Source organism: Euprymna scolopes, chromosome 19 (assembly GCF_053919585.1).
Source record: "Euprymna scolopes isolate OS-2025 chromosome 19, ASM5391958v1, whole genome shotgun sequence".
In the NCBI taxonomy this organism is placed as follows: Eukaryota; Metazoa; Mollusca; class Cephalopoda; order Sepiida; family Sepiolidae; genus Euprymna; species Euprymna scolopes.
The window spans coordinates 39,545,910-39,558,993 of record NC_136500.1 but is presented as its reverse complement, the minus strand read 5'-3'; the positions used below and the strand labels follow the sequence as shown (position 1 = coordinate 39,558,993).

Below are 13,084 nucleotides of genomic sequence, written 5' to 3'. Positions count from 1 at the left end.
GTTTACCCGTGTCTACGGATTGGTGTTGCTGGGCGCCCTTTCTGTGAGGCCCCTTCCTCTATAAAATCTCTCTTCATACACAAACATTAACAAACACACACCCACAACCCGTTTACTTATCATCTGTCAATCTATATAAATTATATTCATTGAAACATTTCCAATCTTTCTCGCTGAATTTCTTTTCTAATATGATAAACAATGAACAGACTCTTATGAACAATTTTCAGTGAATTATAATTTATTTCAATGAGCAGAGAAGTTTTGAAACTCCTGGTTCTTAATTAACTCAGACTTCAATGTCTCAGCTAATGAATCCTCCTTGTTTTTACAAGAACTCTAAAGATATCCACGAATATTGTTTTTCCTATTGCTGCAAACTTCCATTTTAAGCATATATAAAATATCATGCCCAAATCAAAGCATTAAAATAAAACTTTTTTCAAAATTTCGGAAACTCTAAAACTAATTATTAATATATTATTATTATTAATGTATAACTTATTAAGTGTTAGTTGTATAAAATAATTTTGTTTTGTCTTTTCTCTTAAAGGTCAACAAAGAACGTTGAAGAACAGCAAGAAGGCTTTGTGCACAGTCACTGGTATCATTGACGGTTTTGGAAGTTTTGGAGCAGCTATTGGACAAGTAAGTGATCTTTTTAAAATGTGTAGTTCCTTCCTTACTTCTACTTGGAGATGTGTGCAGAACAGAGCAGGGGAATTTGATGGTATGGCCACTTTGGAATAATTGATAATAGTTCTTGAATCAGATGTAAAACAATTAAAGGAGCAGGTCCAGTTCACAGGGGAAGTCGAGGAAAGCCTAGGAGGATGTGATAAACATGGACTTGAGGGATAAATAAAGGGTAAATGATTAGTTGGAAGGATGAAATGGCTTTTTCATAAGCAATGATATATATATATATATATTTTAAATTTGTTTTTACATAAGCAGTAATTTGTTGCTACAGTCATGAGCATGTTTTGGTTTTCTAGTATTTAGTAAGAATTCTGCTTTTGAAAATAAGCATTGTTGCCTGAAAAGGTCTCTAGTTACTAAATACTAGAAGACCAAAACATACTCATGATTGTGTAGCAACAAATTATTGCTTATGTAAAGACAAATTGAAAATGTAACTTGCTCTACTTCCGTATTGAGCACTCTTGTATTAACCTTGTTATATTTCACTGGTTACACTTCTTTTAAAAAATAGCAACCTCAAATTATATATATAAGTATAGGGTGCCCAAAAATCACTGAAGGGTTTTGAACTTAGATTCTTTTTTTTTTATATATATCTTTCTGTAATTTAAACACAATCTAAGACATTGGGAAATTTTTTAAAAAAATGCAAAATTCAAGCAATCCTTATTTATGAAAAATAATGTCTTAAATTTTGCTCATTTTCAGCTTTGCATATTTGTGTTCTTTCCAAAACATTATTCATGACAGATTGCAGAATCTCTGGATTACAATTTAACTCTCTTAGTTCGTCCCTGATGTTTTCCTTCAATTCTTGCAGTGACTTTTTGGATACCTTAAACCCTGCAAGAAAACACCAGGAACAAAATAAAGAAGTTAAATCACAATCCAGAGATTCTGCAATCTGTCATGAATAATGTTTTGGAAAGAGCACAAATATGCAATGCTGAAAATGAGCAACATTTAAAACATTATTTTTCATAAAGATTGTTTGAATTTTGCAATTTTAAATTCCCAATGTCTTAATATGATTGTGTTAAAATTATGGAAAGATATCACCAAAATTAAAAAATCTATTTAAGTTCCAAACCCTACAGTGACTTTTTGGACACCCTGTATATATATAATTATGTGTTGTGTTAAATGGATTTTAAGTCGAAATGATTTCTCATTAAATATTATCTTAAAAAAAAACAGCCTAGAAAACTATTTTTATTGCCTTATTTACCAAATAAAGACCTGGGCAGAGATTGGTTTGATTGGAAGTCCGTTTTTTAAAGCCATCCAACACATGCAAACATAAAACTGACATTAAACCGAATATGATGATAACGAGTTTAATATCATATGAGCTAGAGAGTAAAAAAATAAAGAAGTTATACAATTTTTGAGGTTTTTTATAAAATATTGTTGACTGAAACTCTGATAGGTAAGTTTTTTTTCTATCAAATATGATCCGATGCTATTTGATCTGACCTAAAATACCCCTAATGTTGGTGTTATTTTTTTCCTATCACTTTGCAAAACTCTTTTTTTGCACAAAGCCAAAAACAACAACAAATTTCCTCAACAAAACACTCAAACCACACACCATGAATAAATATTTGGAGATATGAAGAACTTGAAGCTTAAAAACTTTTACCAAAATGACTGGATTCAGCATTAAATAACCTGAAATGGGTTGATATGTCACAAAACAAAACAAATCCTTCTGACCTGAAGCAAGTGACTCAGTGAGGAGTTGCTTGTTATTTTTAATACCTAAAACCAACTAGGCATTCACTACCAGCACTTGAATTCCTATTTTGCTCCAGCTGAAATGAATTTCTCCCCCCTTTTTAGAGAGCTCCTTATTTTAATAAACTCCTAAGACTTGCTTTCATTCAGATCTAGAATGAAAGACTTCTAATGAATTTGTTGCTAAGGCTGCTGGAAAAATGGTTATATCATTCTACCACTCTAAAAAGTATTTGATTCCTGATCCAATGATCTACCCGTTTTGTCAGATAGGTCTTTAAACAGAGTACTCCTACCACTTCTGTGTGGATGTCGCTCAAAACGCTTTTACTTCTCTTCAGAGTGCAAAATTGATTTTGCAATCTAGAGTAGGATTATCTTTAGTGTTATATTTATGATAGATGATTGACTGAGCTCCAGTGTCTGATTACTCTTAATAAAATGCTCACAGCAAGGACTTACACTGTTACCACCAGTACAAATGATTTACACTTCTGCTATGTCTCTAAAATCAAATGGAACTTTTATAAAAGTAGTTTCTTTAGAAGAACTTCACACGCGCAGAACACGTTACCACAGAAATGTTTCTCTACAGACTCCAACAAGATCATTTTAAAGTCCAATGTCAACACATTTCATCTTATCCTTTGAATTAATCATAGTACTCAAACTATTTTAGAGTACTGTGCCATCATCCAACTGAAAATCTTACTAACCCTTATCATCGAGTAGCTTTTGGCCTTGTTAAATGGTGAACTATTAGTATAAAAAAACTTTAACTACAAAATAATTAATTTTATTGACTGTGACAAGCATGCATGACAGCACTCAAGAATTGCACACAATATCTTGATCAGAAGACCTACCTACGTAGAAAATGAGTTCGTCCAAGGGCAATAAAAAGCTGATACAGTCATTCAGAGAGTAACTGCCAGGGTTGCTCTCGTAACATGTGTTGAGGCATTTCATTCGGGGATTGTATCATGTTGAATCATCGAATGTGTTTGGATTCAAATCGACAGAGTTGTTCAGTGTCATGTCTGATTGCATGGGCAAAATTGTTTGGGGACTGTGTTGACGCATGTTGATAACAATTTTTTTTCTTTTTCTCTCGCGAAGCAATATCTACAACTGAAGACAATGCAAAATAAAATGTTTATGAAGAATTGGATTTAAAAGAATCCAAGAAGGGTCTGGTGAAATATGGAGACTTTTTCTGTAAAGTGAAATTGAGTACACGTTTGTTTCGGCTGGTGCCATATGCATTTATGTTGCCTTTATGTGTGTAAATGAACAGATTTTTAACCTGCTTTTGTTTTCTTTGTGTGTGTGTTCATTTCAGTTGGTGCCATGTGTCAATGAACTGTGTAGATGCATTTGTTTTACAGTGTATATGGTGCTTGTTTAAAATTAAACTATTTTCAGAAACTAAATTGCAGAAAAATCATTGATGTACATATCTATCACAGAATGGAAATGTCATATTCCAAAAATCATGTAAATTAATCAAGTGATTTTTTTAACAAAGAAAATCAAAATTAATCATTTTTTAGTGATTAATGTGGTATGCTTTCAACTACGTCTGCCGAACAAAAAACATTTTAAGTTTTGTTCTCCACAGAATTTGTGTGGGCATATTTTTTTTTAAATATTTGTGCCTCTGAAATTTATCTTTTTTGTTTTCGCGCATAATTGTGTTTTTATTTATTTATTTGCTATTTTTAGAACAAGAAGTGAATGCATTTTCTTAGGTGTGTTCAACCACACATTTTCTAGAAGCAAGTACTGAAATACAAGCGTGTTTGTGTAAACCATTTTAAATGTGTATATATTTTTTTTTTTTTTTTCAACTGATGTCTTAATCTTCCTGTTTTCTTTCAGATAAGTCTTCCACACATTGAAGTCAATATGGGTTGGAGTAACGTCTTCTGGATGTTTATTGTAACGGTATGTATCATCTTTCAATATATTACCTTTCACTACATTAAAACTGGAAAGTTATTGCAGTTGTTTATTTATTTATTTTTTAAGTAACAATCTAAATTAAATATATATTATTCCTTAATTGGAATTTTTTATTTTTTGAGATGAGCATTTTTATGTTAATTTTATTTTTTATATATCGGACTATTAGTCTCATCTTTATTAGTTGTTGCTTGTTTTGTTTTTTTTTATTGGTTCACAACGTCACAAAATAAAGATGAGACTAATAGTCCGATATAAAAAATAAAATTAAAATCTAAATTAACTTCTGTAAATACAATTCTGATTTCATGTTTTCCAGGTTTTTTCTTAAGAAAAGTGACATGTAATACTTTAGTGAAAGTAGTTTCATTGTTTGTTTTCTCTCAGGAGCTATCAAGAACAATAACTCGATATGAGTAGATCAAGAGTTTTAGTCGAATCTAGTTATCTCCCTTGGCAGTTTCTATTTAAATCTGGATAAGAGTTCTTCACAATCAGAAAAAAATTTAATTTTTAAATTAAAATGGAAAGGATAATATTTTTTTTTTTACACTCATTTTTTTTACTTTTTTAATCTTTAAATATACATTTTATGCACAATATAAAATTCAAATCATATTTACAGAACTTAGTCAAGATTATTATTAGAAAATGCGGAAATTATTGTGTGTAATGCTTGGGTGCACTGCAATTCTTCAAAAGTATATGTATAATATACAAGATAGTGCACAATGATTTGTATCATGGAAAAATCATTAGGCAAATTTCAGGAAGCCTGAAATAGAAGAGATAATTTGTAGAAAGTTAAGCAGCAAGATGTCTGTCCATATTACATTTAAGTTTAGCCTTTTGCTAGGTGATAAAGCCCACAAGGCAGTGGTGTTTGATTTTGGGGGTTGGTCCCCCTAGTCTTCGCCTAACCAAGGGCACCCACAAGACAGTGGTGTAGGAGTTGGTAGTGTGCCAGGGCATGTCCACACATTGGTGGGCCATAACGCATTACCTCTGGGGTCCCCTACTACTCGGAGATCTCCTACAAGTTTAGCCTCGGGCCACAAGGCACCCAATTGCAGTGTGTGGCCAACGTGGAGGAACTGTAGAAGTCTTGATGATGGAGAGGCTATGTACTGGCAGGGAAGACTTATGCATAGCTGCTCCCTTTTCACCACGAGTTTAGCCAGCGGTGTTAGCTGGAAGCGAGAAGGCATGCAAGCATGAACTTAACACTAACATACCTAACACTCTTTAGAAGAATCTGATTTTATATATATATATATATATATATATATATATATATATATGTCTTGGCAGCCAACGATTGATGCAAACAGTTTGTTCTATGTGTGATCCGATGATCACCTTAGTGATCACGCTACAATAAAACAACACAAGATGAGTACTTTATGTAAATCAGTTAAGCTCAAAATATGTGCGCTCTCATCAAATAATGTAGGAGGAACACGAACATTGTCTGTCACTAGCTGTCTGGTTGCGTTGGTTTCCAGTGATATTCTTCTCAGCCCAATCTACTCTCACCTGTCGTGAACATCCAATCCACTATCTGACCCAAACTGGCCAGTCCTCAACTGTTCCAAACCCAAGACCATCGCAAACTGTTGCAAAACTCAACTGACCGCAAACAAACCCCAAACACACTGACCTCCATTGTTTGATCCTTTGTCCCAAATCACTGCCACACCTTGATTAACAATCCTTTTTCAGCTCTCCTTTGTGTACCTTGGTGAATAACTTCCTATACTTTTGTTCTGCTGATGAACCTATTTTTTTTTTCTCTTCTACTTCCTAATATTTGAGGGAGGAGTGGAGGGGGGGTCATAATATCACATTAAGATTCAGAGTATAAAAGAACTGCACCAGCTCCTTTCTGTGTTCCAATAGTTTCATCAATGTAACAAAACTTCAGGACAAACTGAATAGCTTCGCCTTCCAAATGTACTTTTTCCACATTCAAGTTCTCATCCGTTTCCACTGTACGATACTTCTTACGTACAAACTAGTTGTCATAATAAAGTTATTGTGTATCGTTCTTAATGAATTAGAGCTCATACATTGCATAGAATAATGTACAATTGTCAGGGAAACAGACACCATACAAGTCATAATATATATGCATGTGTATAGAAAAGGGAGATCAGGTGTAGTTTTGACGAATTTCATTACAAAGTTGTCTTCTAAGATTAATAAATTGGAGTAACCTCCCTTAAAATTTCAGAATTCTCTCCCTTTATTTACAATAAAAAAAATTGGATGTTGCATTTCTCAAAATATTTATTTATTCATTCATTTATTTATTTATTTATTTCCAGTCTGCACTAACTTGTGTTTTCTTGTATCCGATCGTTCGTACCGAGTACAGAGAATGGCGCTACGGAATTCCAGATGAAGAGAATGACGAAGAGGAAATACTTGCACCTCCATTACCACCCCCTACAAACTATGCCTTACCACCACCTTCATATGATGAAATATCCTGAAGTTGAAATGGAAGATTTTCAAAAAGAAAAAAGTACAAAGCCATGTGATCTGTTTTTATGTCTTGTTTTTTGGAAAAATATTTTTTTCAAGAATGATGAAAATTAAAAAATTATTTTTAAAACTGACTAGAAAAATGAGTGCCAAAAGTGCCTGTATAAAAACGTTACCCCAAAAATCATAATCTGCTGATAGATGCAGTCGACTTCTGTACCTATTTTATTCTAATTTTACTTCTTTTTTTTTTTAAGTTTTACCATAATGTAAGTCTATAATCTTATATATATATATACTTGTTTGGCTTACACTTACAATTCATAGTTTTGGTCTCTGCAGATTCTATCTGATAGCAACCATCGACATAAATGCTAGGGGAAACTCTTTGATTGGTCAATTGTCGCAAAAGAGTTACTATTCTGAAAAATGGTAATTAAAATGAGACCATCAGTTCATAACAAAGATTATTTCCAATAGTAGAAGATCCAAGATCCTAGCAACTCTGGTCACCAAAACAAAACTCCACATAATGCTCACATCTTCCAAAATTATAATACATAAAATTAAGTGAGTTGGATTCTCAAAGTTAGACAACAATAGCAATGCATCTGACAAATTGATATTTCATTCTGAATGGTCTTTATTTTTTATTGTTTTCCAAACACCATGTAATTTAAGTTAATTTCTTTTTTATTTTGTTCAGGATATCATTCAGAAGGAAGCTATCTTTATTTTCAGAAGCAAATGTAAATTTAAAATGGGAGCCTTTTTTGCTATCGGCAGCAAATTTCATCGCTAAGAGTAAATAATAATTAGTAATAAATGAAAGAATTTATGGCTCTTATTTAAAATTCAACCTAATTAAAAAAACAAAAATACAAAAAAAAAATTTTTGTCGTGGAACAAAAATGTCATATTCCAAGAATCACATCAACTGATTAAGTAGTTTTGATTTTAACTAAGAAAATCAAATTATATGAGTAAGTAGAAGAGAACTTCTTACATCACTATCTTAAACAAAAAGCAAAAAAAAGGGGGGGCAGGTAAGTCCACAATACTTCAGCCTTGTAATACTACTGATTTTACATTAATCACTTTAAATTGTTTAAAAATGATTTTATTATACTAAAACTACTTGATCAATTTATCTGATTTTTAGAATATGACATTCTGTCGCATGATCGGTACATATATCATAAAAAATTTCTGTAGTTTTATTTTTAATTAGGTGAAATTCTAAATAAGAACAGAATTTATTACTATTCAATAATATCAGAGGTGTAAGTAAATAAAAAAATATCTGAAAACTTTGACATTTTGTTATGGTATCGGGACATGTATTTTGTATATTTCTACTAAGAAAATACCTACGTTAAAGATATACGAACCATTAGTTTACTTTGTGATAAGACGTTCTTTAGATCAATAAAACAAATGCTGCTGTTCAAAATGAACTAAAAAAAGGCCTCCCCACGAGAACAGTTAGTCACAAGGTCAATTTTTAATATGGGGAAAATCCAGCTCTCCCAAAAAAAGGCACTCAGAATGTGAAAAAAATTTTTAAATTGCCTCAGTCTAGAAGGATTGCTGTTTCACTGACCGGGAAAAGAAAAGCTGAAGTATTAAAACATACTACACTCTGATCCCGTCAACTGAAAAGCATTACTTTTTTTTAATATTACCAAGAACACAGTGTAACAATAACAAATGAAAATTGACTAGTGAGAAGGAAACTTTAATTTCTCAGCTTAAATGTTATCTAGGTTCAACTTTTAAAATCCAACAAGATAATTTTATGTTGAATATAATAATATCATACAAATCAACCTCAAATCGTGGAAATATGATTTTGAAACAGCCGAATTAAGACAGCAATCTTATAAAGGACTCTATACCTTTTCAGATAGTTCTCTAACGATAATTTAGTTTATCTAAAGGTTTTACTGCAGTTTCATGGTGTATCAATTTACTAGTAGATTTCTCATCTGAGAAATTAATAAATCATGGAACCATGTAAATATTCAAACAAGCTGTGTGTGTGTGTGCGTGTGTGTGTGTGTGTGTGTGTGAGAGAGAGAGAAAGTGATAATGCTTACTCCTATCCCCGTCCATCTTTTAATTTATATTATTTTTTAATTTATATATATATATATATTATTATTTTTATTTATTTTTTTTTTTTTTTCACATTTGGGACCAAAAATGTCTATAAAAAGGAGGGGGTAAAGTATATGTGGATTATATTTATATTTGATATATGTGACTTCTATATGTAAATATTTGTAAATAATTTGAGTATGATGTATTATTTAAAACAAAAAGCTAAAGACAAAAGCAAACATGTAATGATACATAAAATTTGGGTGTTTTTTTTTTCTTCTGTATTTGGGATACCAGGAGAGAGAAAAAAGCAATAAAAAAATGTATCCACGAAAAAAAAAAATGTTATGTTATTATTTCATTCTGACATTTTCTTGCACATCAATAAGGCTTAATAGAGGCTCTATAATAGTTCTAATTTTGCTCACCAGTCATAAGTTTTCTGGCTAAATAGAAAGAGCCGACTTGGTGACCGCTTCATTTTTTTTAATTTTTTTTTTTTTTTTTTAATCAGAAAAGCCGTGTTTATAAAAAAAGTTGGCCATCCATTATATTTTACATTAGATGTTTTTTTTTTGTTGTTTTTTCTTTGATGTGGGAATTACTAATTTATTTTCATTTCTTTTGTAATTTTTTTTTCTACCTCTACCCATGAAAAAGCAAAACAAAGAAAAATCTGTATCATGAAGGGAATGAAATATGCATTAAAAAATTATGTACAAGGATCAAGTAATTTTTATTTTTACAAAATCATTTTTAAACAAATTTTACGTTTTTCTACTGTCCACTCCCATGTTAAGAATGGCTTTCTAAAATCTCAAAAGTTTGAATTTCGAATTCTCTCCCGTGTACCCTCAGACTGTTATCAAGATGACGCTGCGATGTTGTTGCTCATCTTTTAGTCATAAAATTTAATTTTCTTTTTTAAAATAAAACTACTTGATCAATTTACACGAGTTTTGGTGTACAATATTTTCTTTCCATCATATCTACATATATCATACAGATTTTTTTTTTTTTTTTTTTTTTTTTTTTTGTGGAGAGGGGAATTCTGAACAAACACTTTTTTAACAATATTTTGGAGTGATAGTTAGTGGTGACAAAAATTCATTTTTATTTTATTTCTTGTTTGTTTTTGTAATTTCACATTTCTTGTCTCTGTATCTTTGGTAAAAATTCTACATTGCTAAACGATAGTACCCACATCTTAGTCAAATTCCAGAGCATCAGCTAGGATGCAACCGAGATAATTTGTCTGTCGACACATCATCATTCGCTCAGCAGCTCAACTCTATCTGCTGGTCTAGTTCGATCTAATCTTTGCCAAGCTCCAACTATTTGGTTCTACCCTATCTGCTGATGTCTGACTGCTAGATATATTTAGTTAAGACTGGAAATCTTAAGCATTCGATTTTTGTCTCTGTCATATCCAGCTGATTACTACGACTGACTACCTGGAATCTATCAACCCGTTAAGTGCCACCCGTTTGGAGAGGCACAATAGGTATTACATTTCTTAATTTTTTGGATCAGGATTGGTTATTCGTATTTTGATTCTTCAGACTACTGATTTTATCTTGAGTGTTATTTTCATGGTGTTTCAGTTGATGTAATCTCTGACCTTCTTTAGGTGTATCTTATTGAAATTAAGAGTGTTTCTGTCGAACTCGGGAATTTGCATTTGAAAATGTGTGCGTGAGAGTGATAAACAGTGATATTTACATCTAGAAATAAAGTAGGTTTAAGGCTCCTAAAATTTATACATTGCAGAATAACCTTCTCCTAAAGGTGAAAGGTTCAATCTTCAGTGTAGGCGACCAAAAAATACAATTGCGGATTACTTAGTATCTCTATTCAGTCATGGTTGATTGAATAAGAGCATGCTACCCCCATAAAGTAAATAACGGGTTCTGTGTGAAATTCTATGCAGATTCCCAAGTTCAACAGAAGCATTCCCAAGCTTGATAAAATACATCTGAAGAAGGTCGAAGGTTACATCAACCGAAACATTGTGAAAATAACACAAGATGAGATCAGTTGTCTGATAAATCCAAATAATACAAGGTTCAATAGAGTTCAGCAGACTCTATCATCTTAGCACTCCTCACTTCTGATTCCTTTCTCTTTTTGTGAATAATTTTCTGGAAATATGGCTCTTGGGGAAGATTGCATGGTCATGGACGCTTTGCATCAAATTGACTTGATGATGCGCTTCCGTAAAGCGATGAAATCATATGCATTTGAAACGATCTGCTATTTTGAATCCTTTTAACATCTTCCAATTAACGTTATGTTTGTTGCTTCTGCATAGAAACTTTTTTTGTTTAAATTTACATTACAAATGGATATGGACCTTGAATCATTTTAAAATTAAATCTTAAAATCAAACTCCATTAAAAATATTTCAGTATTTAAACATGTTGATGCGATCACCATGCATTTGGTATACGGTCAAATTTCATAATACAAAAAGAATATATTGATGTACAGAAAAGGGCAATAACATTGTTAACCAGGAAACCTCATTAAGATCAAGAATAAAAAGACTTTAGACTAGGTGAAGATAATTGTGATGTAACGGGAGAATCAAATTAGGAAGGATTTGATTGTAAATATAGATGCACCACACGAAGGTCCCTCATGGTGGAAGAATACACATAACACTATAGAGAGGAACAAAGAATGGAGGAGAAGCCATATATCGACACATGATCTGAAATCCATCAGATTCCAGATGTAATGTTTTGGCTAATACAGTAATTGGCATAGCTGGGTTTTATCACCTATAACCTGTATACAATAAGCCAACATGCCATTATTTAATTTAGCTAAATGAACCACATACTTTAAACATGACAAATTGACTTAATCTCTATCTATATCTTATATATATAAGCTGAATGTGTGTCTGGTCACGAATAGTCTCCTATATGGTTGACTATTTTAAAAAACTGATTACAAATGATAGATGTATCGAGACACAGGAATGGGTATGTTTGATCTGGCAGAACAGTGATTCATTAAAATTGTGGGGTCTGCGTTCGCACCTGGTCCACAAAGTATGGAAATAAAAAATTTTAAGTTAAAAAAAAAAACATTTACAAGTGTTTTTGATATAGATGTACATAAAAATACTTTGATAAGTATGTTTTAACTTAAATAGGGATGGTATAATAAAATTGTGGGGTCTGCGTTCAATCCTGGCCTCCATAGAATGAAAATAGGCACAAACTTTAATAAAGACTTTTCATATCTATCTGTGGAAGTATTTTTTTTTTTTTTTTTTTTTTTTTTTTTTACACAGTGATCACCACTTATCAAGGCCCGGAAGCCACTCGGGGATAAGGGTTATTTCAAGTACATTATACTTAGATAATTATGTTTCTATATGAAGAAATATGGTATGCTAAAATTATGGGGTGTTCGTTCGCGCCTGACCTCCATATAATGGAAATATGTCACAAAGTTTAACAAGGTTTTTTAATATAGATCTACAGAATATTGTGATAAGTGTTTTAGTGTGAACAGGTATGGTATAATAAATTATGGGGTTTATCTATTTTATTTTTACTTTCATTATATTTTGCTTTGGTTTTGATACCCCCAAATTTACAACCCTTCCTTTTCATAACCTATCATACTTTAATAAATCAGAGTCCATTTTCTGTAGGCTGTTTTTGAACCCAGTCAACAACGGGTACTTTTGCTAGTGTATATATATATATATATATATATATATATATATATATATATATAATGAGAATGCATGCGAGGACAACTCTCAACCTATATACTCAACAAATTTTTGATCTACAGACTTGAAATTCGATATATAGGGAATTCAGACATGTTGAAAACTTTTTAATTGGCTTTCATTCGGAAAAAAGGGCTGCTAAGGGGTCAAAATTGGGATCATCGGATTTTTATCCGTTTGTCAACCATTTCATGACTGCACATGTGTAAATCGGTCACATGACAGCTCATGTTAACCATAAGTAGGTTTGAAAACACTTTTTGAAGATTCTGGCAAGCTGGCCTAATGGTTATCATACTTGACTCACTGTCTTTAGGTTTCAATCTCAGCTCG

The 13,084-nt window shown here is 31.9% G+C and overlaps 1 protein-coding gene across 4 annotated transcripts in view; it reads left to right on the top strand.

The window, feature by feature from the left end:
* Nucleotides 1–7,555, top strand: part of LOC145303542 (sugar phosphate exchanger 3-like) — a 71,352-nt gene extending 63,797 nt beyond the window's left edge. For all 4 annotated transcript variants that reach the window (XM_080145011.1, XM_080145013.1, XM_080145012.1 and 1 more), the window contains 3 exons: nt 554–648; nt 4,324–4,389; nt 6,735–7,555. In XM_080145011.1, the coding sequence (XP_080001137.1) occupies nt 554–648; nt 4,324–4,389; nt 6,735–6,902 (329 nt within the window). In that variant the 3' untranslated portion in view covers nt 6,903–7,555. The remainder of the gene's footprint in view (nt 1–553; nt 649–4,323; nt 4,390–6,734) is intronic.
* The last annotated feature ends 5,529 nt before the right edge of the window (nt 7,556–13,084 follow it).